The following is a 24,838-nucleotide window of genomic DNA, read 5'->3' as shown; positions in this document are numbered from 1 at the left end:
CAATGGATCGTGGACACCTGGGGATGTTGCTGCCCGTGGAGATAGAGGGGGGACGTTGAGCAATAGAGCAGCGACTGCAGTCCAGATACCGCCACGCCAGTCTTCTCGACGGTGTCGGTTCGTTGTTGAATGCTTGGGCAGGCTATCTATCTATATACGTCGTATACTGTACTTACTTTATGTGACGGGAATCGAGAGGACAAACAATTATTGACTTGATTTGTGACGCAGAGAACCATGATGGCGGGTGGTCAAAACTCAATCCCAGTTTCCAGTGTGTGTGTGTGTGTGTATGTGTGTGTGTGTGTGCCTCTCGCTGCTCTTATCTCATATAAACTATATTATACCAGATCTATTGTATCCTTCTCAAGAACCCCCCTCTTAGTCATTTCCCCCCTAGACATCTCAGCCTCGTTGTATGCCGCCCTCGTTCTCCTTCATTGCCTTGCCTTGCCTTGCCTTGCCTTCTTGATTGATTCTTCGAGCCAATCCTATTGATCGATCGATCCATTCATCCATCAAGCTCCCCGTGCCACACCAAAAAAGAGGAAAAAGGCACGGCGGCACACATGAGGCCCCTCTCTTCTTCCGCTGCTCTCGTCGTCTCCTTCCTTTCGACCCTTTCCGTCGTCGTCTGCCTCCTCTACGCCGCCTCCGTGTCTTCTTCTATCTCCACATCTCCCTCGACCTCGACCTCAGCGAACAAGACCACCCTCCATGTCACCGCTCTCACCAACCACGCGGCCCCCCCGTACCTGGCCCGCGTGCAGTGCTGGGCCCTCGCCGCCCCCTTCGCCGTCTACCCGACGGTCGGACGCGCGGTGGACCTCGGCGACGTCGACAACGTCACGTACGTGGTGCTCCCGCCGCGCAGCGGGGAGGGATGGCATCGTCCGCCCCACGCCATGTTTTTCGTCCTGTTGAGTGGGTTGGCGCAGGTTTATGTTCCGCGTCGTCGTCATCTTCTTGCCGGTGACGGCCTTGGAAATGGCGAGGCCGTTGGAGGGCGAGGAGATCACGTCCATGTCCACGTCCATGGCAATGACTATGACTACGACGACGACGACGAGTCAGGGTATGAGCGGCGGTTCGAGAGTTCGGGGTCGAGGCTGGACCTGGGTTTGGATTTTGAATTGGACCACGACAAGGACGGTGGTGGCGGCGACCACCACCAAAACCAACAGCAGCAGCCCCTCCTCCCTGGTCAGCAGCGGCACCCGCACCCGGACGACCCAGCCTGGGAGACCATCACCATCACGCCGGGCTCGCCGCAGCAGATCCTCGTCGCCGCGGACACGGACCCGCGCGCCCGGGGCCACCTGACCTTTTACCCGGGCGACGGCGAGACCGTGGCGCTGCAGATTCCGTTCAGCAGGGACGCGGCTGAGGGGCCCGCGCACGCCGTCGTGCACGAGGGGGCGTGTCGGGGTGATGAATGAATGGGCGTGTCGAGAAGGATGAGAGGAAGGGGGTGAAGGGTATGAAGATGGGCACGGGCATGGAGAAGGAAGCGAACTCATGGGAGGGAGGGAGGGATTGAACGAAGTGAATGAAAGTGCAAGAGAGCCTGCCAGTAACTAAAGCCAGTAGGGATTACTGTACTTCTAGGAGACCCCGGTCGCTCAGTCCCCAGTGACTTGCAGCTTTAACATTGCCTGCCATAGAGCAGGAGACAGACCTTCGTCCGTCTGGTGATCTCTATTGGGGGGTGTATCCTGCATGCACTGGATGTGAAACAGGCAGAGAGGGCAGGGCGGATGAATGCCATAGAGAAGGAGAGAGGCAGGTTGAGGAGGTACGTACATAAGGACATACTCTAGCAAAGTAGGTCCGAGCACGACAAGAACACACCACACAGTGGCTCGCTATTGTGTGTGTGTATATTCTAAAGATGGACAGAGGACCGACCGACTTGTATGGGAGACAGACGAACGATGGGACTCCGTGGGTTGAGAAGTGTGTACCTGCATACACATATGTATATACACATGTCCTTAGTCCCAGGAACCTAGAAAGCCAATATTGAAGGAGATGTCAGACATTTGAGGGTAAAAGGCGCCGATGGCTGGCTCCAGGACAGCGCCAACACGTATCGCATCGTACCGTTGCACAGATTTGCTTGTCCTTATATATAAATATATGGGCGTACATACACACCATCACCAACCTGTAGACGGATATCCGGCGTCCTTGCACAGCAAAGTAAGTGGCTCATGGCCATGCGGTGCGTGCGCGAGAAATCAACCAAGTCTCTCTCCCTGTTCACAGACCGGGTCCCCCCTTGATTGCCCACGGGGTGATGATAACAAGAATAAAAGCAGACTCCGGACAACTGGTTTAAGGCTCGGGAAAGCCAAGGAACAAGCAGACAAGCGAGTCAGATTCGGCAATGCAAATCTCAGGCTGTTGCGGAGTCACGCTCGACCACAAGCTGTCAGGTATTGTAGAAAAAGTGAGCGACAGCAGCAAAGGGACAGGACAGGACGATAGTGGAGGAAATAGGCAGGGATCGAAAGTGAGCCAACACGGACAGGCTCTCGTGCCTAACCCGCGACTTACTCCATGACCAAAACTCCCAATACAATCAACGGGACATCTTCAGGAGGGGACTCACCTGCTCAATCAACTTACTTTGTCACCTTCTCCTTGGTCTTCGAATGACATTGCCTCTTCACTAAGAACGTAGTGCTGTTTGTGATAGACGAAGGACTGCATTTCTGTCGCTCGAAACGGACACTCTGGCTCTATTCCTTCTATCTCGCGATCAGCCTTCGGACTGGGGTCTGTCGCCCTGGCCTCGCTTCTCTCCCCGGGCAGGACTAAGAAATCCATTATCATAGCAGAAGCCCAAGGGATTGCTCGAGACTGGGGGTCCCGAGGCGGTATGCAGTTCCTCACCTCTCTGTCATCAACGCTGAACCACCCCAGTGAGTTGCTCTCGCTCATGCCCGTCAGCGTCGCTTGGAGACTCTGCAGAGGCTGAACCCATCCAGCTTCGAAAAACGACTCTTCTCTAACTCGAGAATAACGACTCCAGTGACTGCACAGATGACATGTGATCGCGTACCGAACGTAGTCTTCCCTGGGGAGTAAGCACCGAGCCCATGGCCCTTGGACTCGATGAGATCATCAGCAAGCAACAAGAATACTGCTCAGCTTCTGCAGGGCTCGGAATGCAACATTAGCCCGCGGCATGCGCCGAACAGACTGCCTGCCTGCCTGCCTGCCTCAGTGAAGACGCCAGTCGTTGGGGGGAGGAGACGCAGTAATCGACTTTCAAGCCCGCAAGGCCAGATACTTCCCTATTTCGGGAGTCACGATTTTCTCTTCCCGGAGACGCCGCCAATTTCCATCGATGAAATCATGACCGATGTACTGTGACAACACTAGAACAAGACGTTTGGTATCGGCCACGCGAAGCAGACCACTCGCCGATGTCATGATGTAACGCTAGCCGGCGCCCTTGCGGGAAGCCCAGCAGATAGATTTCGGACTAGGGGTCGAAATGCTGCTTTGGGATTCGATCTCGGCACCGCTGGAAGAATTGGGCAAGTGTTGGTTGCATGCCAATACGATGAAAACCGACTCTCGTCCTACGAGTACGGCAGGCAGCCTCAAAAAGTCGGGGGGATTATAGAAGCAAAGATCGCGTAACTCAGCAAGCGGAAGGATCAGTAAACGTCGGAAATGCCTTAGTAGATCATCCGGACTGTTGTTGGTCTGTAATCGCAGCTGTGCTTGCCCTAGATTTTTAGAAGACGATTCGATCCAGGTGCATATGCCTGCCACCCACATGCCCCTTTGGGTTCTTGGTGCATGCCAGCTCGCATGCCCTCTGGCATCTTCCGTCGAGCCTGTATTTGAGATATTTGAAATCCACAGAACCTCTAAAACTTGTTAGCGGCACAAGTCGATCGCTCAGTCGCCGGCCTGCCCATTAGCGTGGTGTTAAGCCAGCTACACAGGTCTTGCCATGTAATTCAAACCGTAATTCCAGGTTGAAGCTAGAGTTCCCACCGTGTTGGCCAACGTCACCGCAGAACTGGGGAGCTGAAGAGGCCTTGGGCGGGGGGAATCCATGTCGGATCAGGCGGTGCCGTGGCACTTTCCAAGGCTTGAACTTGCTGGTTTAGGCATAGACTTCGGACTATGGCCAGAGCTTGTGCATAAACGATGTTGGCGTTTTTCAGCTATGACAGACAATGCACAGGACGAAAAGCACCGAGGGGATCTGCACGACGACAACGCAGCCATCTGGTTCGCCAACCAGTGGGGGAGCTGTTACGGCCAAGGGCAGTTGGGCGCCGGAAGAAGAAGAAAAAAGGTTGAACAGGTTGGCCCTTGGCTGGCCATGATTGAGAGTCCGCAACTGGCAGAGGCTAAGGGACACACCAAGGCTTCGGTACGAGTGGAAGCCAAGGCGTCGAAGGCAGGGAGAGCCAATGACTCCGGGTTCTGCTGTGCGAGTGGCTCTTCATATTTCCGGCCAGCCATTTCCAAGCAATTTGTTCTGTGCGCGATGTGCGATCCGGGACTGAGAGACAGTCTTCGAGCCGAAGGCACCAGACCACGTATCGACGAGTCATTTATGCAGGACGAGTCGTCCTGGTCGTTGCAACGCATCGGGAAGCCGGGAAAAAGCCAGTCGAATACGCACAATGTAAATCGATCCATGATGGTTTTATCCAAGAAATCCCACGGAACAGAGTTGCGAAGGGGGCCGACGCTCTAGGCCCTGGGTTCCCCTAACCTTGAAGAGCCGGGGCATCCCGGGGAATGGATATCAACTTGACCTCTTTTTATCATGGTCCATTGCTGCTTTATGCCGGAAAAGCTAGTCCAATGGCGACCCCAATGGATCTCCCCGTCGGTCTCTTCGGTCTCGGATTTCGGAGTCGCTTTCTTGGACATTTCGTGCCGGTAAAGGCGCGAGTTGCGAAGCTCTGTCACGTATGTTTTTTCACAATCCAATCGACTTACGAAGAGCGAACGATCTCCCAGGCTTCCTTTTTCCCCCCCCCGTGACGTGGTCTCGCCAGACGGGCGTTCCAACAACTGGGTCAAGGTCTTGGTCCTCGGCCATTAATTGGAGGGCTCAGGGATCAGGCGGCACACCTCCAGCCATTTATTCTCCTCTCGGGGAATCCCTGGAGGTTTTATTTGCTCTGCGTGCCCAGCACCGCGAAAAGCCGTGGATTCCGGAAGGTAGCGGCGTCCGTGCACAAGGGAGGGGTGGGTTCCCGTGTTTCAAGCTTCGGCACTTGCAAAAAAAGACTGAGCAGATTCCCTTTGAGGCAGTTGTGGTGCATGGCATTCTTTGTAGAGAAAAAGACATTGTAAAATTTTTGCCAAACGCTCAAGATAAAGGAGCGAGGTAACCTGAGAGTTTCTGCTGAGTCAAACGAATCTGGTGCCTGTTAGGGCGACTTTGCCTATATGTTTGGCCGGTCTTTGTGTGAGGACGTCCATTCATAGTGCACACGTCAGATGCTTGAGCAACCCGCCAAGCTGGTTGGGACAACGAGCAGCACCTCCGGTCAAGTCTGCCACTCATTGGCGGTTGCTGTGGAAGAAGGATGGAGCCCTGTTTTGGGGAATAGGCTGGGCTCCCCCTGGAGAGTTTCGCCTGGGGAGGGTGATTGCGACACAAGTGCATACGCCATTAAACGCCCGTGGTCACTCTCTCTTTGTGCGGTGGGCTTCGTCCTCGTATGGGTCCCACATCCTTAGTACGGCAGTACGTGTATTCGGTTTCGGCATGCTTTTGGTTGGTCTGTTACGAGCACTTCTCTCTTCTCCTCTCGTGCTTGCTTCTTGAGCACATATCCGCTCTAGCTCCAAAACGGAGAAGAGGGGAATTTGATGTCGAGATGCGCCTGAACCGTCGCCTCTAAAGGGGCGGGGGCTCCCGCCAGGCTTCCTTACAGTGATGATACCTGCCCAAAAGGGAGATTCACGGTGGGTGAAGCGAATCCCAAAGGACCACTGATCATGCGTGGGGCTCTCCGAGAAGCCGCAAGCCCTTCGTTCAGAAAAGGAAGTGGGCTGAGGGGGCGTCAGTGGTTAGGACAGTCCTCAGGCGCCTCTCCGAGATTCACCTTTGAGCTGCCCTTGAACCTTTGATTACTGCTCCACCGCCCCTCTCGCTGCCTCTGAGGACCCTTTGCTTCACACGTGATTTTCCCGATGCTGCTCGAAAAGGGAAGATGCATGGCGGGTCCCTGGGGGCTTCTCTCTAGCCCACGGTGGCTCATTGTTCGCGCCGCAGCCGCCGTTTCGCCTGGGCGTGATGAAATAGAATACTCCGTAGAAACAGGTTAAAGTAGTCTCGGCGCTAGGTGACAAATGCTGCTTGAGCGAGAATGCAACCTAGGTCACTTTGCCCAGAACACTTGTTCTTCTGTCTCTGCGGCTCCGTGAGCGAATGGACATTCTAGGCTCCCGTATTGATTCATTCTTCCAATCAACCCAAGGGTAGCAATAATTGCCATGGAGAGTCTAGCGACCTTATTGCGTGGCGTCGTCGTCGAGTCAGTTCGCGGTGTGGTACGAATGGTATGCGGCCTCCCGTGTCCATGACGTTGTCCCCTCTCCACAAACAGGGACGAATGTTTCCAAATTCCCACACGAGAAGTGCGTAAAGGGCGCGTTGCGTGTTCTGGGTCTTGGATCCTGAAGAATGATGAACAATCAGGCCTGCATACGGTTGACTTTGGCGTCGTGCACAATGTGCGCAACGCACCATCAGGGCTCGGCGCAGCGCAATTAGCAAGCCGATTATGCAACCCCGGTTATGTTGTCTCGCAACGATACCTCAACCAGGTGAAGAACGCTCGTCGGCCTCTTCGGCTTCGCAATATTCAACCCTGCGAAGCTCGTGATCGATCCGCGTCCACAGAGATCTGTCGGCCGAAGTACCCTTGGGGCTGGGTTCGGCAGCATCAAATGCACCGTGTCCGTCCCGTGGACTTAGTGAACACCCCGAACGTATGGCAACCTGGCCCAGGTGTAGCAGCATGGAGCTGCCGAGGTTCTCGTGCTGCTCGCTCATGCAGAATCGGCCCCCAAAGATCGTAGAACACAAGCGTGACCGTTCAAGCCGGCCAGACGCGTGACCGGGACCCCTGCTAGATTGGTATTGTATCGTCTGGTAATTATACAGGCCTATGTCGCGGTGCGGTGCTTGCTCGTCGCCTAAGCATAGACGCTGCCCGGAATGTAGCCTAGCCTTGCTCACTCTGCAAGTTATGCCCGTCGTCTAGAGGTCTATCCAACGAACTTCGTCTGTCTCATACCCAAAAGCCTCGTGGTGATATGCTTGCTGCACAGGTTTAGTCAGGGCGGGTTTTGGATGTGTGGTCAGTTGGCTTCACCGGCTTCCTCGAGTGGATTCCTGGTTGAGGATGAAGCATCGTGCATGCCATGGCTAGTTGAACACACCGTATCGATCCTTCTTCTCCGGCCCCTGGGACGCAAACGCCGAGAGCCTTATGAGGCATTTACATGCGTATTCTCACTTGCTGCCTCCGGACCAGGTAATTCCCCTCTCCACGGCCACTTGGCGGAGATAAGTAAACGTACCATGGCTACGGACTCGAGCCCACATCGCTGCAAGATTTCCTCTTGTGGATGTTGCGACGAGGCATGTTTGTGGCCGCCTAGTGCGTCATATTGAGCAGAACCAAACGTTACGCCAACACTCTGCGCAGCACGCTGTTCGTAAAGTCCACTGAATATCAGGCGTGCGCCTATACCGCGTTTACGGTAGGGCTGCGCCAAGCGGGCTATGTCAGCCTATTGGCGTCCTGTGAGAATTACCATTCTCGGCAACGAAGAGCGAGCCGTCCATAGCTCTGGGACAAAGGCTGAAGTGCGCATGTAACGTCAAGCCGGATGGTGCCCTCTATTCTTGCCCACTTGGGCTGAGTTGGTAAAGGGGATATACACCAGGCTCATACCCATAGTCCTAATAATCTGAATGCGGATATGTCCTTTTGTTCGGACAGACGGTGGAGATGATGACCTTACTCAGCCAAGGAACCGGGTCTTCGCAACGACGAGGAGAACGAGCTTCAGCACTCCCCCATTGGCAGGCGGACGAATGACAACGCTGCTTTGGCCATGACAATAGCGCCGTTGCTGGCAGGGCCTCAGGAGTTGGTTGATGGTGGTCACCAGGTGGGGGGCGATCATGGACGGTTCTGTTGAGACCGCCGCTGACCGAGCGTGAGCGTGTGCTGGCTCTGGGGGAAATCGACCGATGGCCAACAGTGATTCTCCTGGGTCAACGTTCCCACGAACTCTGGGGCGACACGAGCACAAGTTGCTCGTTTTTGAGCCCCAATGTCGCCTGCCCAGGGATACTAACATCCCTCTCTTCTCTCATTTCCAGATACAGGAACACTGGTGGCGATGGGGGGTTCTTGGTGGCCGCCGCCCGCCACAGCTGTCGGCGTCTCTGCGGTCTTTGCGGTCGAGGCCGCAATGATGGACAGGACGTGCAAGTGGAAATCCCCGTGCTGTGATCCAAAGAAGCTTGCCAATCTGTCAGCTCTTACGAATAATTCAAGCGGACCAACCATCAAACCTCCTGATCATGATGCTGACCCTCCTGATGTCGCCCAAGTCCAGGCCGTTGGGTGCGCTGGTTCGTTTGCCACGGTATGTGGGTTTCAAGTGGCCCCATGGGATGAAGACAGACTGGCAAGACGAGGCAGTAGGGCTGTCGATCTTGGGGCGGCACTGGGATGTTGAGAAGTCATACTCCCACGAGATCGTGGCCTGCTCACGGCCGTTGCTGGCATTGGGAGGAAGAATGTGGTCCTTGAGGATCAGCGTGTAGAGCTTGTCGTCAGACTGCAATGGATCGATCGAGACCTCGAGGCCTGCAAAGGCACTCAAGTCCCAGTGTTGGTCCTCGCCCACAGTCCGCTGGGAGGCAAAGCCTGCCCCGCCCAGAGCAGTGAAGTCGAGCGTGCCATGGAAACAGGCGGCCGTGCCACGACTTTCCAGATAGGACTGTCAAAAGAATTACCCATGTGAGCTTGCAAACCTTTTTCTCGCCGCCGCTCCAGAGCCACTTCGTCCTGCCGTGTCCTCGTACGAGCAAACCTGGACAATGGGACAGTGGCCGTGGCGATCTTTCAACGGCCGTGGCCGTCGGAGGCGTACTCGGTACATACCTGTGATTTACCGCCTCGCACCCTGTCGTCGCTGGAGGTCCATTGATTGAGATGCCAACCCCTAGGTTTCCTCCAAACGGCCCAACGGCCATAGAATTATTAGCACGTCTCCCTTTCCTAATTGGTGCAAGCGATGGCGCAACGCCACAGGGCAAAATGATATTACAAAGGGGGAAAAGTGGCACTGCTCGCCCACGAGTCGAAAATAACAACTGCTTACATATTCATTCCAAAAAGCACTCGACGCGGGCTTAGCGGTTCCATGAGGGCGATTTGCTCCCAAGAGTCAAGGCCCAAGACGCAATCCGGCAACACGGGCAGCGAAGGATTCGAGGGGTCCTTGGTCCCCTGGATCCCCTGTTCCCTGGCCACAACAATCTCAATTCTAGACCTCCTCAACGGCGCGCGGCTTGCCACGAGGGGGTCGGGATTCGACAGTGGGTGGAATGGCAATCAAAGTCTCTTGTTTGAAGATACCCAGAAAGATACCCCGTACACCGACTTCTGCGATGGTCGCCGAGCCAGCTCAGGAAGGCCGTGGTGCTGCCATGATTTCGATTAATTATTCGGCGAACTCGAGGTGTTGCTCGGACGTGGCTAAACCACATGCAGAAATGGCGCACAGGAGTTGCGGCTGGTAGTTTCGTAGTTCAACTGCTGGTCGCCGTTCTCTGCTGCTTCCTACCGCCTTCCTCCTCGCCTACGCTTCTCCCTCCTGGAATCTAACAGGCCGCCCTGTTCACTTGCCATGTTCAGCTGGCAGGGCTGAAATGCAAGGCCCCGTTGCACCCACTGGGCCACCGCAACTGTATCCCCCCGCCTGGCCTCTCAGCGCCTCTCGGCGTCAATCTACACGGCACAGAGTCACATTTCACCTCAATCACCGAAAGGCCGAAAACACATGTGCTTGGTGGTCACCAATATATTCCTCAAACTAAAACTGTTTGAATTCCCGAATCGGGCTGCTGAGCCCCTGTCGGTATCGGCGACTGATAACTCTTCCACGCAGCAAGTCCACCGCTGGTTGCCCCCTGTACCTTTTGCTGGTATGGCTACACGTGGTATCCAGAACACCTCTTCCTTCCCAAGAGCTGGCTTTTGGCAGCTTGCATGGTCACAACCCTCCGTTCCCTCCCCACCTTCCCCCCTTTCCTGCCCATTGAAGGACTTCCCGTACGAGTCTAAAAAACAAACCTTTTTCGGTAAATCGGGCGTTGAGCCAGGTGAATCATAACACACAATCCGTAGTCCAAAATGCAATGGTCGCTCTCCACCCATGACCCGGACGCCGTTCAAAAAACAAACAAAGAGCCACTGGTCGTAGAAGCCGTCGTGTCAATTATGTGGCGCCTGCCATGGCGCCCGCAAGGACGGCAATGAGCGGTAGTTGCTGGTCGTCAAAATAAGAAGGACATGGCCTTCAATTGCAGCTGATGTCGAACAAGTGAATGTTTGGGCTCGCTGTCCTTGACACGGGCGTGAGCGGGACGTCAAAGTAGTTGGGCGAGTTGTGGGCCGAATCCATCGAGTATGGATCAGTCAACGGTGGTGTCTAGCCAGAGGAAGTCAGCATTTGAGCTGGGCAATTGGTAACGTGGCAGCCGGTGGGTTTTTTTTATTTTGGATCTGAGCCGCCCGAGAGGTTTCTTTTGGCGCTGCTCAGATGTGTGGGCTGGAATATGAACGGGAGAAGAAAGTGGTGGGATTTACATGTGAATTGGCGCCTGAGTAGGCATGGTTTGATGGCATTTCCAGACCGGCCAGTGAGGCATAGTTCATGCTGAAGGGACTTAACAGGTCGTCGTCGCCAAACAGCTGGTCCTGCTTCCCGTACGCCGAGGGTAGCATGGTGGGCAACGTCGGCGGCAGACTCGACGATGTCACCTCGACGGGATATTGGTAACTCGAGTAGTAGTTGGCGTGGTTGTCAAAGGCGGGGTGTTGTTGGTGCTCATAGTGGAGATATGCTGTGGTCGGTGGGTACGACGAAAAGGTGAACGCCGGTTGTGAGTGAATCGAAAGATGACGTCCAGCCGGAGTGTCAAAGAGTGATGAATGGTCATCCAGAGGTAAAAGCTCTGGCGATGCTCTCGGGATCTCGTGGGACACACTTGATCTCGATGGCTGGCGGGCCATGGACTGAGTTTGCTTCTGGGAAGTCTCTTTGACCGGAGGGGTAGCCAGTTCCGAATGCTGTTGTTCCGGCGAGGCAGAAGACGATCCAGCCCGGCGCTCCAAGTCTTCGAGTCTTCTCTTGAGCTTCTTACGGTAGTTTCGCTATGGCCGTGTGTCAGGGATATGGATGGTCAAGACCGCCAATAAAAAAAGAATGGTATTTACCTGAGCAATCCGGTTCTGGATGCGTCGTCTCTCCGCAAGGTCGGAGATCTTGGTCCAGTCCTCATTGGGATTTGCAGATGCGCTGAAGGCAGAGCTGCTGGCGTGGGTGGACGCATATCTGGAATGGCCGGCCATGGTGGCTTGAGGGTAGGAGTAGCTTTGACTCCGATGCATTATGGGTGAGGGGAGTATGTACGTATGGACGAGCAAGGACAATGATGGAGGCTGGTGTGAGGCAGAGTGATGGATCGAGTCTCTCGAGGTTTGATATTGGGCAAGAAGGAAGAAGATCCAGCTGCAAGGTGAGGGTGTGTTCGTGGTCTTAATAGTTTCGTTGTGATCAGGGAAACTAGTCAGTCATATGTATGGCCAGCAGGCACGACGGGTGCATGGGACGCCCCAAAACCAGGTCCCCTGCGATATAACATAAATTACCGCTATGCCTGAATGGAGGATAGTGGGTGGCAGCAGGGGATCGGAGGCACAAGGACTGCTCAAGGACGCAAAAGTTCAACCGGGGGTGCGTGCGTCTCGCTCCACTCTCGAAGGCGTTGGAGCCACATGTTGCTGTGCTGCTTGTCCAAGTTAGAGTGCGATCAAATGCCCTGGTTCCCTTTCGTGCCTGCTTGATGGTGTCCAACCCATGACAATTCCAGGCCCGCCCACCAAGCCCTGGCCCTGCGAGGCGGCGACGCGGGACGACAGGGGTGAGGGAGGAGATGGAGGTGCGAGCAGAATGCCAGGATGTTTGACCGCCCCGGGAGGTGGCAGGGATACTGCGGCGGTCCTGACCAGGGTGTGGATAGCGCGGCCCACGCTGGTGGAAGAGGAGAGGAAGAGCGAGAAGTGGACGCGGTGGACAGGGCTGCGGACGAACGAGGAGGCGGGAGGAGACGGAAATAGTGATGGAAGGATGAATTTTGGGAAGAAACAGCAGAAGTGCAACGTCGGAGCTGCTGCGCCCCTGCAACCCACCTAGCCGCTTGTGGGTTAGGGCCTTGCTGCTCTGAATAGCGAAAGTCGGTCTGCGCTCAGGCAGCGAGCGGCCACTTCGTCGCTCCCGACACTGTCCGTCCGCTCTTTGTTTGGGTGATCAGTGGCTAGTGGGCGGTCCCTGGTGGACACTGGGCACTGAGCATTGAGTTTACTGGGCACTTTAGCTGGGCCCCCTCTTGCCCTTCCCACCCCCCCCAGTGCCCAAGGGCCCCCCGAGGATACGACAACTCACGCAGAGAATAATAGGTAATCACCAAAAGGGCCCTGCGGAAACGCGGAGCCCTAGGGAAGCCCCAAGCAAAAACCTGCACCCAGCAACCAGCACTACCGCCGCCTGGCTAACGGGGTACGACAGCCTGCCCACGAGAGCTCTTTAGCCCACCACTTTACGAGCACAGCTCACTGATGACCCGGCCTCCCGTACCTGCCCACTGCCCACCGCCCGTACCGATTTCGTGACCTGCCATTCATGGTCATTCCCGCAACTTGCTCGTCCTCCACCCGTGACCAACTGCGCTCTCTCTTTCATAGCTCCTGTGTCCTCAAATCTCCCACCCCCTCTCACCACCCCCTCCACCACACCAACACGAACTGATACTCTCGAACATACCTCCCCTAATCCTCCCGCTCATACTCCGCCCTGTGATTTCGGTCGCCTCTCGTTTCCTCTTCTCGTTTCATCCTGCCTTGCCTGGGCCCTACCATCTGGTTGTGCCGCGGTCGGCTACCAAAACAACCTGCCCCCCCCGCGGCCAGCCTACCGTACGTACCCTACGAAAGCGAATCCAAGCCCTTGCAGCCCTTACCTGTTTGGTCTCTCCCCCATTCGCCTACGCCCACGAGGGCCCCGCTACACATACTAAAGAACGAGCTTGGCGGCCGCATTTTGGACGAATTGGGCAATATCCCTCTTGATACGTACTGGGATGGTAACCGCCCTGCCAATCTGGCAGGCCATTTCGACTTGAGCACTACAACCACCAGAGAGAAAGGGCCCCCCGGCCCTTGGTTCATACCCATGTCTATTCCAGAAATCACCTACTACCGTGATGCCTCCTACCTGTTTCTGTGCTGTACGTGTGCCTTGGCCCTATGGCCCCCACGACGTGTTGTCCCCCCCCTCCCATGAACGAGATACGAGACCAGACACGGAGGGAGCGCGAAGCATACCCAAAACCTATCCTGCTGGGCTGACTAAATTATTGTTAGCATTAGCCGCAAATACCCATTCCTATCAGGCATAGACTCTACCACGGTAATAGCCAGTACTCCGAACACCATCTGCTTGCCCTGCGGCTATACAGCACTTCAGCAGTTCTTTCGAGCGGGTCTGCTGTTTCTGGCAGTCGCCTCGAAACCCGCAGCGCAGATGTGCGCGGTGGCCATTAATTGCCGGCAAAAGCCGCAGTGCCGGGCACACCCTTGGATGACGGGGTGACGATTACTATCTGGGTATTGAATTCGATGCTCCAAATGAAATTGATGCTCCAAACCACCGAGGGCGATCCCGGATCTCCAATGCACAATTCTCGAACTGCAACAACGGGCGTCCGGAAACCCTGTCTTTGTGCACGCAGTTTACGGAAAATGCAGTCGACTCGCACAATAGCACCAGCTACAAGCGTTGGCAATGACATAATTGCCTCAGTCGACGAGACGAATTGTCAAATAGGCTTTCCCCAGGGTTGCCTGGCCTGATGATTAATGGCGTAGTTCCAAGGGTCGTCGTGTCACTGTCTGGTGCTTGTTTCCGTCCCTTATTTTTTGATCATTCAGCAGAGATTGCCACCAGAACTGTCCACCAACTGTATGGCCGCCCGCCGCTCAAACAGGACGAGTATCTTAGTTGAAGGCTCAGGCGTCGTATTCCCCTCATGTCGAGAGGTATCGACTGGGCCTGCTCCATTCAGGGCTGGTGGGCCTTGGTCGCCACTACCTCTTTCTCTACAAACTTCCCCTTTCATTCGAAAGCTCCATTTTCAGGCTACCCGACAGTCACCATGTTCGTCTGTGGCATGCACCCAACATGACCTCACAGCATGTATTTGATATCTGAGAAACGAAGATCCACGCATCATTAGGTAAGTTGGCCTCCTAATTTCCCGCCGGTCCCAGCCATGAGGAGATGTGCCGACTAGCTCTGGACGCCATCCCCAGCCACCACAGTTTCATCCTTTCTTTGGATTTACGACGTACGAGCTATATTCCCCGGCATTTAACCTGTGGCAGTGGTTGCCATTTACAGCGTGGCTGCGCCCCATCTGCTAGAGGAGGTTATTTGAAATATTCCAGAGAGAGTTTCCCGCCGGGCTACTCAACTTTAGCATGCTGGATCATGTTCCCCCGGGCACGAAATACGGCCGCTATGAACTGGATCGCCGGCGGCGTTCTGGGGGTCACCGTCCTGGCATGGGACAAACATGAACCAACACACGAAGTATTCTCAATAAGCCACAGAGAGCCAACCCAATACCGAGCTTCTCAGCCGGAACCGCAGCTCATGACCAGGCGTTCCTGCTCGTTTGGGCCATGCCGACGTTCGGATGACCGTGATGGGTACCAATAAGATAGGCCGACGAATCCATCTCAGCCCTAAAATACCGACCTGCCTGAATCAGAAAACACTCTCTGCGAGAGCTCCACTGTCATTGGTTTCCAGGGAGGTGGTACCGGGACCGTTCTGTAGCTGCTCAGCTGTGGGGTCAAGGTTGTATGGCCTCATCAAAAGGACATTCTCCAGATTCTACAACGTTACATGGCAGTGCGGCTGGAATAAGGTAAACAATGGAGCCCTCAACCTTCAGAATGAGGTGGTCAGAGATGTGGAGTCTCGAAAAGGTGCTGTGTCATCCTCTGGAGCTATGGGCAGGTGGCCAGGCGTTCGGTTCAAAGCAGCAATGTACCAACAAGAGCGGCGCGCACCTGAACGAGATGTTGGTCATACAACTTGAAACGAAGCTGCGAAACTACAAACGGTACACGGCGCGCTTAATCTGTCGGCCGTTCATGCACGGTATTAATAAGGGTGCTTGAACTGGTGCAGGACGCTGTTTCCATCGAACTGCCAGTGCAGTCGACCAAGCTAAAGGTCTCAGGAGGTATGAGCATGAGAAACGGCGTCAGACCAACGTTCCAGAGACAAACGGCCATTGGCCCTGGCAGACGCATAATTAATTAAGCAGCAACATGGTCCTGAGCCCACCGCCCCCCATCCCGACTTCCACATTGAGCAACGAGACTCCGTCGCTGATATCTCGTTGTCCGCCAATCAGAGCATGAATATCCCGTCAGCCTTAAGGGGTGACCCAGTACCGAAAACAGTTCGAAGGATCATTACTGTTTGAACCAGGTTCTATCGTGACGCCAAGCTATTTACGGTATTCGGGGGCGAGTCTAACTACGCCTCAAGCGTCTGTAGCGTGACTGTAGCCAGCGGTCAACCAGCGGTGCAGCGCCACGGGGCTCCCGCAGCGATTAGCACTTGACCTAGTGCGAGCGCCAACGCAACGATCGCCCACCCTGCATCGCCTTCGTGAATGGCTGACAAAGGAAACCAAAAATAAAGGACGTCCCAGGTAGGTGTCGTGTCGATCCTTCTGTGGCATCCCTGGCACCGCTGCAGCGATCAGGTTACCAGCCGTTAAGCTCAACCACCAATCATTGAGCAAAGCAGTCGCCCAGCTTTCTGCACCATACCCTGAAGGTATCCTTCAGCGCGAGGGATTTTGCACGGCCACAACCTCTCGTATATCCCCGAAACTTGTTGTTGTGAGGGCGAAATTACTCCTCAAATCTGTCCGAGACGCTTCAGTAGAGACGTAAAGTTTGAGGTAGACCCTTTGTCGTGCGACTGGGTGCTTTGGAGACTTTCCAGAAGCAGAACGAAGAAGCTTGTTACGGTACCAATACGCACAAAACGTTCCACTGGCTAGTACCTCGACTGGTCGAGGGGATCACCCTAGCGTGAGACACCCTTGACAGCCAGCGCCAAACCTCTTTTGGTAGCAGGCATGGATATTGCCATTGGCTCGTTCATAAGCGTGCCCCGCCTGTCCCACATCTATTGCTGTCCCCTACCAATCTATACCGGCCCCCAAGTTAGTTCAGGTGCAGGACACGAGCTAGAGGATACACGATTTCCCGGCAGAAGTGCCGAAGTTATTGGAGGCTTTCGATCCCCCCTTGTCCAACGCCCTACACCTCCAGATCCACACCCAGGACATGACTTGCTTCGCTTACCACGGAGGCCCCTGTCTGATTCGTTCCACGGGGTCCGCCCATGCTCTTTCTCCCCTCATCCGTCTTGCGCGTTCGTTACGGCCTTTAGGGCCCCCTCCCTTGTTACTCTCTCGCTCACGCCTCAAATACCCTTCCTGGACGGTTCCTCCACCATCCGTGTGGCTTGTGTGGGAGGGCAAGGCATCCGCCAATCCCAGCTCGAATTTTCCGCTGCGGCACTAAAGTACGCACCCTGCTCGTACCTACCTAGTTTTGGTTAGTTGGGTTGAGTGGGAGGGCGTGTGAGTGGCTTTCGCGGCTCCGTCTCGTCCTGTCGGTAGGGAGGGATGTGGTATGAATTGGGCTGGACTGGGCTGGGATGAGATGAGTGTTTCCATATCACTGGAACCAAAAGCTCGCTTCGCCAGGGCTCTTCCGCCCCAAGAAGAGTAGTCACGTCTCGTTTGGGGCCCTAACGACGGTAAACAAACTTCGTTCGTAGGGCCGTGGTAGACAGGTATGTAGATACCTAGTAGATAGTGGGTGGGTAGGTAGTACTCGTTAATATCGCTGCACGCACTCAGGGAACTCGTTTACGACAGTACGAGGTAGGTTGGTTGGTTTTACTCGTTGTCGTAGTGAGTAGTCGGCAAGTGGTGTTAAGATGGAATACTCCAAGGTTTACCCTTCTTTTCTTTTGGTGCCGGCCCCTCTTCCCATGGTGTCCGTGCTACCTGGCACCACTCCCTGTATTGCTACCAGGCTGGAGGAATTCAGGGGGCGTTTCAACTTCGCCGTAGGGCCGTGGATTTTAGCTACATACCGTACACATGAGTAGCTACTGCTGCAGCTCGAGAGTTTGCACAGGGAGAGCGCGGTGGCCGTGGTCGCGGTCGTGAGTGTGTAGGTCCAGTGGGTGCAGTTGTACCTCGTAGTCGTCGCCGCCCGTCTAGCCCTTGTTTGCCGTCGGGGATCTTGGGTGCACATTTGGTTTGGCGTAGCTTCCAGAAGCTCGATAATTAATCCCCGGCCCCGATTCGAAACTTGTCTGGGATGTGCGTCTGCCCCGTACTTGCTTGGGCTGATCTGTGGCTTCCCCCGGCATGCGGGCGACGAAACATGGTCCAGATAAACGGCCCTGGTGCGCCGGCTGCTCTAAGTATTTGATATTTGAATATAATTAAGGGGCGGCGGGTTTTTCGTGATGATCGCCGAAATTTGATCTCGTTGCGAGAATTAAACGGCAGGCGGCAGTTGTTGCTCAACATCTGGCCCCTTGCCTTTCGATCTTGTTCTTCTCCGTGCCTTGCTCTGCACCTGACTGAACCAGTCTCTTCTTTGCCCCCATTTCTTGGTTTCCTGCTCTTCGTCCCCGAAGCTTCGAGGTCGGCGTTATCGGGAGGGCGGGAGAGGCGACACTCACCGGCATTTGGAATACGGACAGTAAATTTGTCCATCGACCACTTACCGAGTCCGAGTCCCCTATGATGATCGCCATTTGACTTTCGTGGTTTCTGTCAACTCATCATAACTGTGGGCAGGCCAAAAAGCCTCAGACAAGCCCCCCTTCAGAGGCTGAAAACTTACGGGTCCTCCATTTCCCTCCAACATCGCCCGATCATTCATTCCTGACCCTGTACGAGGTACACGGTGGATGTTGCTTTCGAAGGAATATCCCGGCCCTCGTTCGATCATTTGTCTAGTTCCGAGAGGTGTGTGTAAAGTCTCACTTTCCCCCGTTCACTTGCGCCTTCAACGTCTCGTGTCGGCACTGTAGATCTGCCACGAAAGCATCTGCTACACCCTCTTTGCTCCTTCTGGTCCAAAGGTGATTGCCACTTAGCACAGGATTACCTATCCCCATCTGTCAATCTTTATGAGTGATCAATTGCCGTGACGACACGCCAATCATCGCATTTTGGCCCCCTTGAAAGTTCGCCCTACGGGCGTAATTGAAACCTACCTCTGATTGGGAGAGACTCTGACATAATCGTCGAAGGTGGAAGGGTTGCCAGTGAGAGCAGCGGCCCCTCTCTGTTAAAGAGGCAATAACCCCCCCAGACCTAGGCGCTCGAAAAGGTACCGTTGTCATCCTGCGTAAATGGGACCGTGCCAGTCGAGAAAAGGGCAAGGGGGGAGCTGGCCGTAGGGCTAGAACGGGGTCTGGGGCGCACGCTCTGGTTGACTCGGGGCCCAAACTCCCGTGTCATATCTGAAATGATCCTTCGAAACGCAATGCGCGGTTGATCACTCTCCAAGGAAAACCCCAACCCTTAAGCCCTGCGGAAGGGCGAGCAATTTAGTGATCAGCAAAAGTCCTACCATCCTCGTTCCCGGCCTTATGTCAGCCCGTCGGAATGTATTGGCGGTGCTGTCTCCAATGACTCCAACTGTTTGGGTGCGGCCGTTGCAGGCATCCTGCTTGTTCGTCCTGTCAAGGATCCCCCCTCCATTGCACATGTCCGTCTGTATGCAGAGCGGGTGGGTGCCAACGCTGGGCGTTTTGGTTGGCTCCCGAACCCCTTAGACGGAGAAACGCATTCGCTTCCCTTGATGCATGGACGGGGAACAACGAAATGGTGCGTTCGAATGTTCTCGACGATCCTCCCTAGACGCAGAGGCCTCCCTGTTTTCTGGACGCCATGGATGGGCTGGTTCACAACCGATACAGGACCTGCAGGACTCCAAACACGCCATGCGATGGGGATCAATGTCCCGGGTTCCGACGATCGAGAGATTTCAACAACGGTATGTGCCGGTTGTCGCGAACTGGAGGGCAAAGAAAGCTGTGAATTGCAGCAGGTCTGCCTGGCACATGTATGCCAGGCGCTCAAGCCATTGCTGCAATGGGTCAATTACTTTGATGAAGTGGCCAATTTTGCCACCGGCCAGACACATTCTTGTCGCGCCTGAGGTCCAGGCGTGTCGAGCAGCCCCTTGTAGGCCAAATTGTCTTTGGGTTACTGGTAGGTCCAGAACGCGGTCTCGTGTGCAAAGGAACTCCTTCCAGGCAGGTGTGGCAACGTCGAATGTGTGAACCCTTCCTTCTGAGCGATACGCTGTGCCATATGTCTTCCACGTTCCTGTGCGGATGCAGTGAAAAGGGGGTGGAAAGAAGTATTGAGCTTCCCCCGAAGGACACAGGATCCGGGCTTTCCACTTGGCAATAGTTCTTCACCCGTTCTTGCGACGCACTTGGCCCGATCTACAGCCTGGCCATCTTCATTGGCTGTCTCTTGCATGCACTTCCTTCCACCTTCAACGCTCTGCAGCTCCGAAACAATTTCGGTAAAGGGGTTTTGGAACCAACTCAAGAATGATTTCCCTGGGGAGGTAACCGCCCTGTTTGAAACGCAACGACTGATAAGGAGTGCCAATATTCCTTACCTAACTCGAGCATGGTATAGGTTGCAAGGAAGGTGTGAGTGCTGGCTGCATGCGTGCCTGAGGCTGTTTTCTCAAAAGAGGAAAGTCGGCATTGCTCTCGGCAAATATCACAGGCACCAACGTTCACATGGGCTAGCGACAGGCCCCTTGTCGTTCCTGTGGATTGCGAAAGGCTCCTTGGTAGAAATCCAGCGCAACCGGCCTCATTGTTCGACAAGTATGGGAAAGGGGCTACCAGGCGGTTGCCCTGAGCTCTGTTCGCTTCGGTGTATTGGCAGAACGAAGCTATGCACCCAAGACCGTATCCCAGCAAACTATGTTCCTCAACACTTCCACCAACGGACAATGTATTGAGAGTGTGGGTGGATAGGGGTAGGGTGTTGTGACAGTGTCACCCTGAAGGCAGAGCCTGAAGGCAGAGCCTGAAGGCAGTCAGTCCAAACTTCTGTCTCCCTTCACACCCTCAAACGTTCCTCTCATTGCCTCGCCGTTCACACGCTTGACTTGAGAGGCCACTAATAACTGTTCTTTGCTTTCAGGCCCTCTTTGGCCGGCAACTTAAAATGCAGTCGTCGCAATATTCTAAGGAAAATGGATACTGTAGATATGCTCGGAGCATCGTACTCCCCGGTACGTCACCACCGGGGACATAAATGTCTCCGTGGAACGCCTGAAGAGTGCGGCCTGTCGTCATTGGTTTTGCAAAGAGTTTGCAATTAAACGAAGGCCAGATCGCCAAAATCTTCCAGGAGCAGTCACGAAAGTAAGGCCGCAACATAACAATACCGAGTGTCGCAAGAGGATGGCCGTGGCCAGGTTGCCTTGACACAGTCTTCAGTGCGAAACACAACAGAGCAAGGATTGGTGTATCAGGAGAGCAAGAGTTGTCGGGATAAATAGGTCCAATGCATTGCTGCCTTGGCTTAATGCTCCGAGACCAGAACTAGGAAGGATACAGTATCTGTTGAGAGCGTCTTGGAGAAAGAAACAACGAGTGGGTGTCCCTTGATCTGAGGCATAACAAGCTGTGGATGGACATATTGACTCCTGCCGGCCCGTTGAGGATTAGACTGTGGTAGACTGAGGATCGGGGAGATGGTAGACGGTGAGTATGTAGTCAGAGTCGGTCGTGACATTGTTTGAGGGATGAATTGTGTCCTCAAGGTGATAGAAATGGTGGTACATATGTGATGGCAGAGCTCGACAGGTTTCCTCCCCGCCTTCTCCCCGCAGAAACTAGTGAGTTTTTCCGGCGGGGTTAATCCGTTCCGGCTGCCTGCCTCCAGTTTCTCCATCCTCCCGCCTGCGCTGCGACCTTTTCCCCCCTCTCTTTTCTCTCTTATTTCCGCTTCTCTTACCATTGCATCCGCCTCGCCTCACCGTCAATCGCGGAAATATCTCCACGCCTATCCACTGCCCTGTCTACCCTTTTGAGAGGCTCTGTTGTATACAGGACGAGAACCCGAAAATATCATGGTGTCATCCAGCATTGCTACTGGCACTGGCACTGGTTCCGATGCCTCCCCTCCCCAATCCAATGGACACGGCGAGAAGCGCAAGGCCGAAGCTGACCCAACACCGGAGAAACAATCACATACGAGGTCAAAAAGGAACAGATATATTTCAATTGCGTGGTAGGACCCCGGCGGAAATAATAGTAAAGACATATGCGATGATTGAGTATACTGACTCGAGCTCTGTTGATATAACAGCAATGAGTGTAAGCGGTGAGTTCCCCCCTTGGTCGTCCAATCCCACTCCGTCGAAACAGAGGCTGACACTGTTGGACAATTGCAGGCGTAAAATAAAATGCAATGGGAACACTCCGTGTCAAAGATGTGGCAACCTGAATCTCGAGTGCATCTATGCACCGAACTGTTGCACGAACTCGCTCAAAGATTCTGCGTAAGTATTCCCTCGAACCAGCTGAAAGACGCAGTTGACCTTGCTTCCCTTACTGACCTTGGCGCAGGGAGTTTAACCAGATGCGGGAGCACATCGCTGCCCTCCAAGAGCAGGTCAATGACCTCTACGCCAGCCTGAACGAGCTACGAAGCAGGTCTGACATTGCTTTTTCGGCTCCCATCGATCCGCAATTCTCCCACGATGGCTCGCACCGTTCAATGTCCGTGTCGGCATCGCGAACGCTCCCCCCCCTCATCTCGCCGAAAAGAGCCCAGCCCAGGGCCTTGCCTCAATTCCATGGCCCGACAAGCACAGTGTATGGATTGGATGTGGCCAAGTCTTCCCTGCAAACCATGGGAATAACACATAATGCGCTGGATGATGGAATGATGTCCCGCGATCGAAGCCGGGCAGCTTCACCTATTATGATGCTCCCGCCTCATCCCAGCAAGGACCCACTGTGGCTCGTTGACCACTCTGAAGTGGTCCGTTTGTGTCGAGTTTATGAGGAGGAGATTGGCATCATGTACCCCGTGGTGGACATCGACAAGGTACTAAAGCAAGCAAACTCGCTGTACAAGTTCATTGCAGCCTCCCTCAGGACTGGGCTGGGCCAACCCAGCCTCCCAGGCGCAGACACATTCGATGACGAGGAAACCACTGTTTTAAAGATGGTTCTTGCGATTACGTTGACGGTCGAAGGACACGGTCGTAGCGAACTAGGCCAGCGATTCTTTGAGGCGGCAAAACCGGCGACAGATCTGAAGCTGGTTACCGCCCTTGATATCAAGTCCGTTGTTTTGACGGTACTGACGGTAAGAGAAAACCATATATTCCTCAGTCGACACGTTCTGATCTCAATCGACAGGCAACGTTCTACTTCCAAAAGGACGAAGAGGCACAGGCCTGGCGGTTCATTGGCATCGCAGCACGCATGTGTATAGAGATGGGCCTCCACAGAAAGGATTCATTGCTCAAATCGTTTACGAACGAAGCTGAATACCAGCAAGCCATCCGTATCTTCTGGACGGTCTATGCGCTCGATCGGCGTTGGAGCTTTGGCACCGGTATGCCATTTGCATTGCAAGATGCTGACATTGATCCCGCACTGCCCGAACCAGTAAGTCACCTCGATCCAATCTCAAGTCCCTTATTGATCCGCGGCAGGACGAGAGTCATCCATATCTGAAACACATTACCAAGTACAACCAAATTGCCACAAAGGTCTGGTACCACAACCTGGCGTACGAGGCGGGACAGAACACGAAGAAAGACGAGATCGGATTTTTGGATTACCAGATCCTGCAGTGGTATGCGCAGCTCCCCGACTCACTGCAGTTCAACAATCGAGATCTCGCCAGAGAGAATGAGATACCCGGCCGTGGAGTGCGCCGGCTCCGACTCCTGATGTATCTGCGCAAGAATCAGGCACGCATTTCCATCTACCGTCCCATCCTTCATTCCGCCACCAGCATTATGGAGAACCGGCATTACGCTCAGAATGTGATTGATGTGGCCAAGGACACTATCAACACCTTGACAGCAGTCAACCAGATGTCTGATATCTACAAGACCCAGCAAGTGCTGTACAACTACTTCCTGGTCCAGGCGCTTGCTGTACTCTTCCTCTCGGTGGCTCATGCTCCGGCTGTCTTTTGCACCCAGACCAGGCAAGAGTTCTACGCTGCGATTGAGATTGTCAAGGGTTTCAGCACCAAGTCACATGTGTCTAAGCGATTATGGCGGACCGTTCGGGGGCTGAAGGATATGGGTGACAAGATCGGTCTTCTGGGTCGCGGAGGTAACGGCATGAGTGACGCAGAGCAAGATGCCCACTCAGATGCTGCAATGGCAATGGCTGGGCTTGCCGGACACAAAGTCGACTACCAGCCGTATATCAACTCACATTCGAACCAGACGAACGAAGGCCAAAATCAGCAAGAGCTAGGAGTTAGCCCGGATGATGCCCTGCAGATCACGAATGAATTGTCCAGTCTATTCGAACTGGCCGGTGGCTATGGAGCTACGACCCCAGGACCGGACACGTTCAACTTTGTGGGCGCCAACGGCGAGATCAGCATGGCAGAGGGATTCAATGCGTTTGGAAACGAGCCGGAATTTGCCAGGATTATGAACGAGCTGTTCTGAGGGTTAGCAGTCTGATCATGACACCCACAGATGAGGTTTATACTTAAGCAAACGATCTTATGTTATCATGATGGATGCACAGATCAATCTACTGTATCAAGTCCTGTCAAGTCGTCGTTTGGTAAAGAAGGGGCTTGCTGGCGAGTCACATGACCTGGCGCCAAGCCCGCTGCGTCGCGGCTGATTGGGCATGATTGGACTTCACAGCGACTGTCCACTTCGCTTTCCGGCGCATGTCAAAAGTGCGGCCGTGGAATTCATATCCAGCTATCGTCTACCTATCATTCCTTTATGATCCCACAGACAAGAAATTGTGATCGACTTTCCCCTTGAGCACGCGGGCTTGTGCACGCCGTCACATGCAAGGCAGCGACCACTGCTCTCTGTATAATCTCACCGTAGGCCTATCCCTGCTCCTGAGTCAACACAGCCTGCCGAGTCACCGTCCCAGGTCGACCTGAACCTCTTCTTGTCTGAATCATCCCTGAAACTCCTAGCAAGCAGGCAGCGAAAACCACCGCGAGACGTCCCGTGCCGATAAACAGAGACAATAGCGCGATCCCCTCTCCATGCCGTCCGCGATTCCTGCCCTTCGCCTCTCCTGACCCCTCCCACCCCGCGCCTCACCACTTCCCTACACTCTCCTCGCCCTACCTTCCATC

The 24,838-nt window shown here is 54.5% G+C and overlaps 4 protein-coding genes across 4 annotated transcripts; 3 read left to right on the top strand and 1 right to left on the bottom strand.

Annotated features, from left to right (window-relative positions):
• Positions 1 to 569: 569 nt before the first annotated feature.
• Positions 570 to 1,439, top strand: AYL99_05602 (hypothetical protein; the record flags this gene model as incomplete). Its single annotated transcript, XM_018837114.1, has 1 exon — positions 570 to 1,439. One exon carries the CDS (start codon positions 570 to 572, stop codon positions 1,437 to 1,439), a length of 870 nt encoding a protein of 289 aa, XP_018693967.1.
• Positions 1,440 to 4,192: 2,753 nt separating this feature from the next.
• Positions 4,193 to 4,732, top strand: AYL99_05601 (hypothetical protein; the record flags this gene model as incomplete). Its single annotated transcript, XM_018837113.1, has 1 exon — positions 4,193 to 4,732. The coding sequence occupies one exon, from the start codon at positions 4,193 to 4,195 to the stop codon at positions 4,730 to 4,732; it is 540 nt and encodes a 179-aa protein (XP_018693966.1).
• Positions 4,733 to 8,363: 3,631 nt separating this feature from the next.
• Positions 8,364 to 11,657, bottom strand: AYL99_05600 (hypothetical protein; the record flags this gene model as incomplete). The annotated part of the gene is made up of 4 exons (XM_018837112.1): positions 8,364 to 8,535; positions 8,588 to 9,018; positions 10,893 to 11,459; positions 11,523 to 11,657. 4 exons carry the CDS (start codon positions 11,655 to 11,657, stop codon positions 8,364 to 8,366), a joined length of 1,305 nt encoding a protein of 434 aa, XP_018693965.1.
• A 9,939-nt stretch (positions 11,658 to 21,596) lies between these two features.
• On the top strand, positions 21,597 to 24,176 carry AYL99_05599 (hypothetical protein; the record flags this gene model as incomplete). The annotated part of the gene is made up of 5 exons (XM_018837111.1): positions 21,597 to 21,724; positions 21,921 to 22,028; positions 22,096 to 22,843; positions 22,897 to 23,148; positions 23,196 to 24,176. 5 exons carry the CDS (start codon positions 21,597 to 21,599, stop codon positions 24,174 to 24,176), a joined length of 2,217 nt encoding a protein of 738 aa, XP_018693964.1.
• Between the last annotated feature and the right edge of the window lie 662 nt (positions 24,177 to 24,838).

Source organism: Fonsecaea erecta, assembly GCF_001651985.1.
Source record: "Fonsecaea erecta strain CBS 125763 chromosome Unknown Scaff4, whole genome shotgun sequence".
NCBI classification, from domain to species: domain Eukaryota; kingdom Fungi; phylum Ascomycota; class Eurotiomycetes; order Chaetothyriales; family Herpotrichiellaceae; genus Fonsecaea; species Fonsecaea erecta.
Note: the sequence above shows the minus strand (reverse complement) of the source record. Positions and strands in the feature narration are given on the sequence as shown.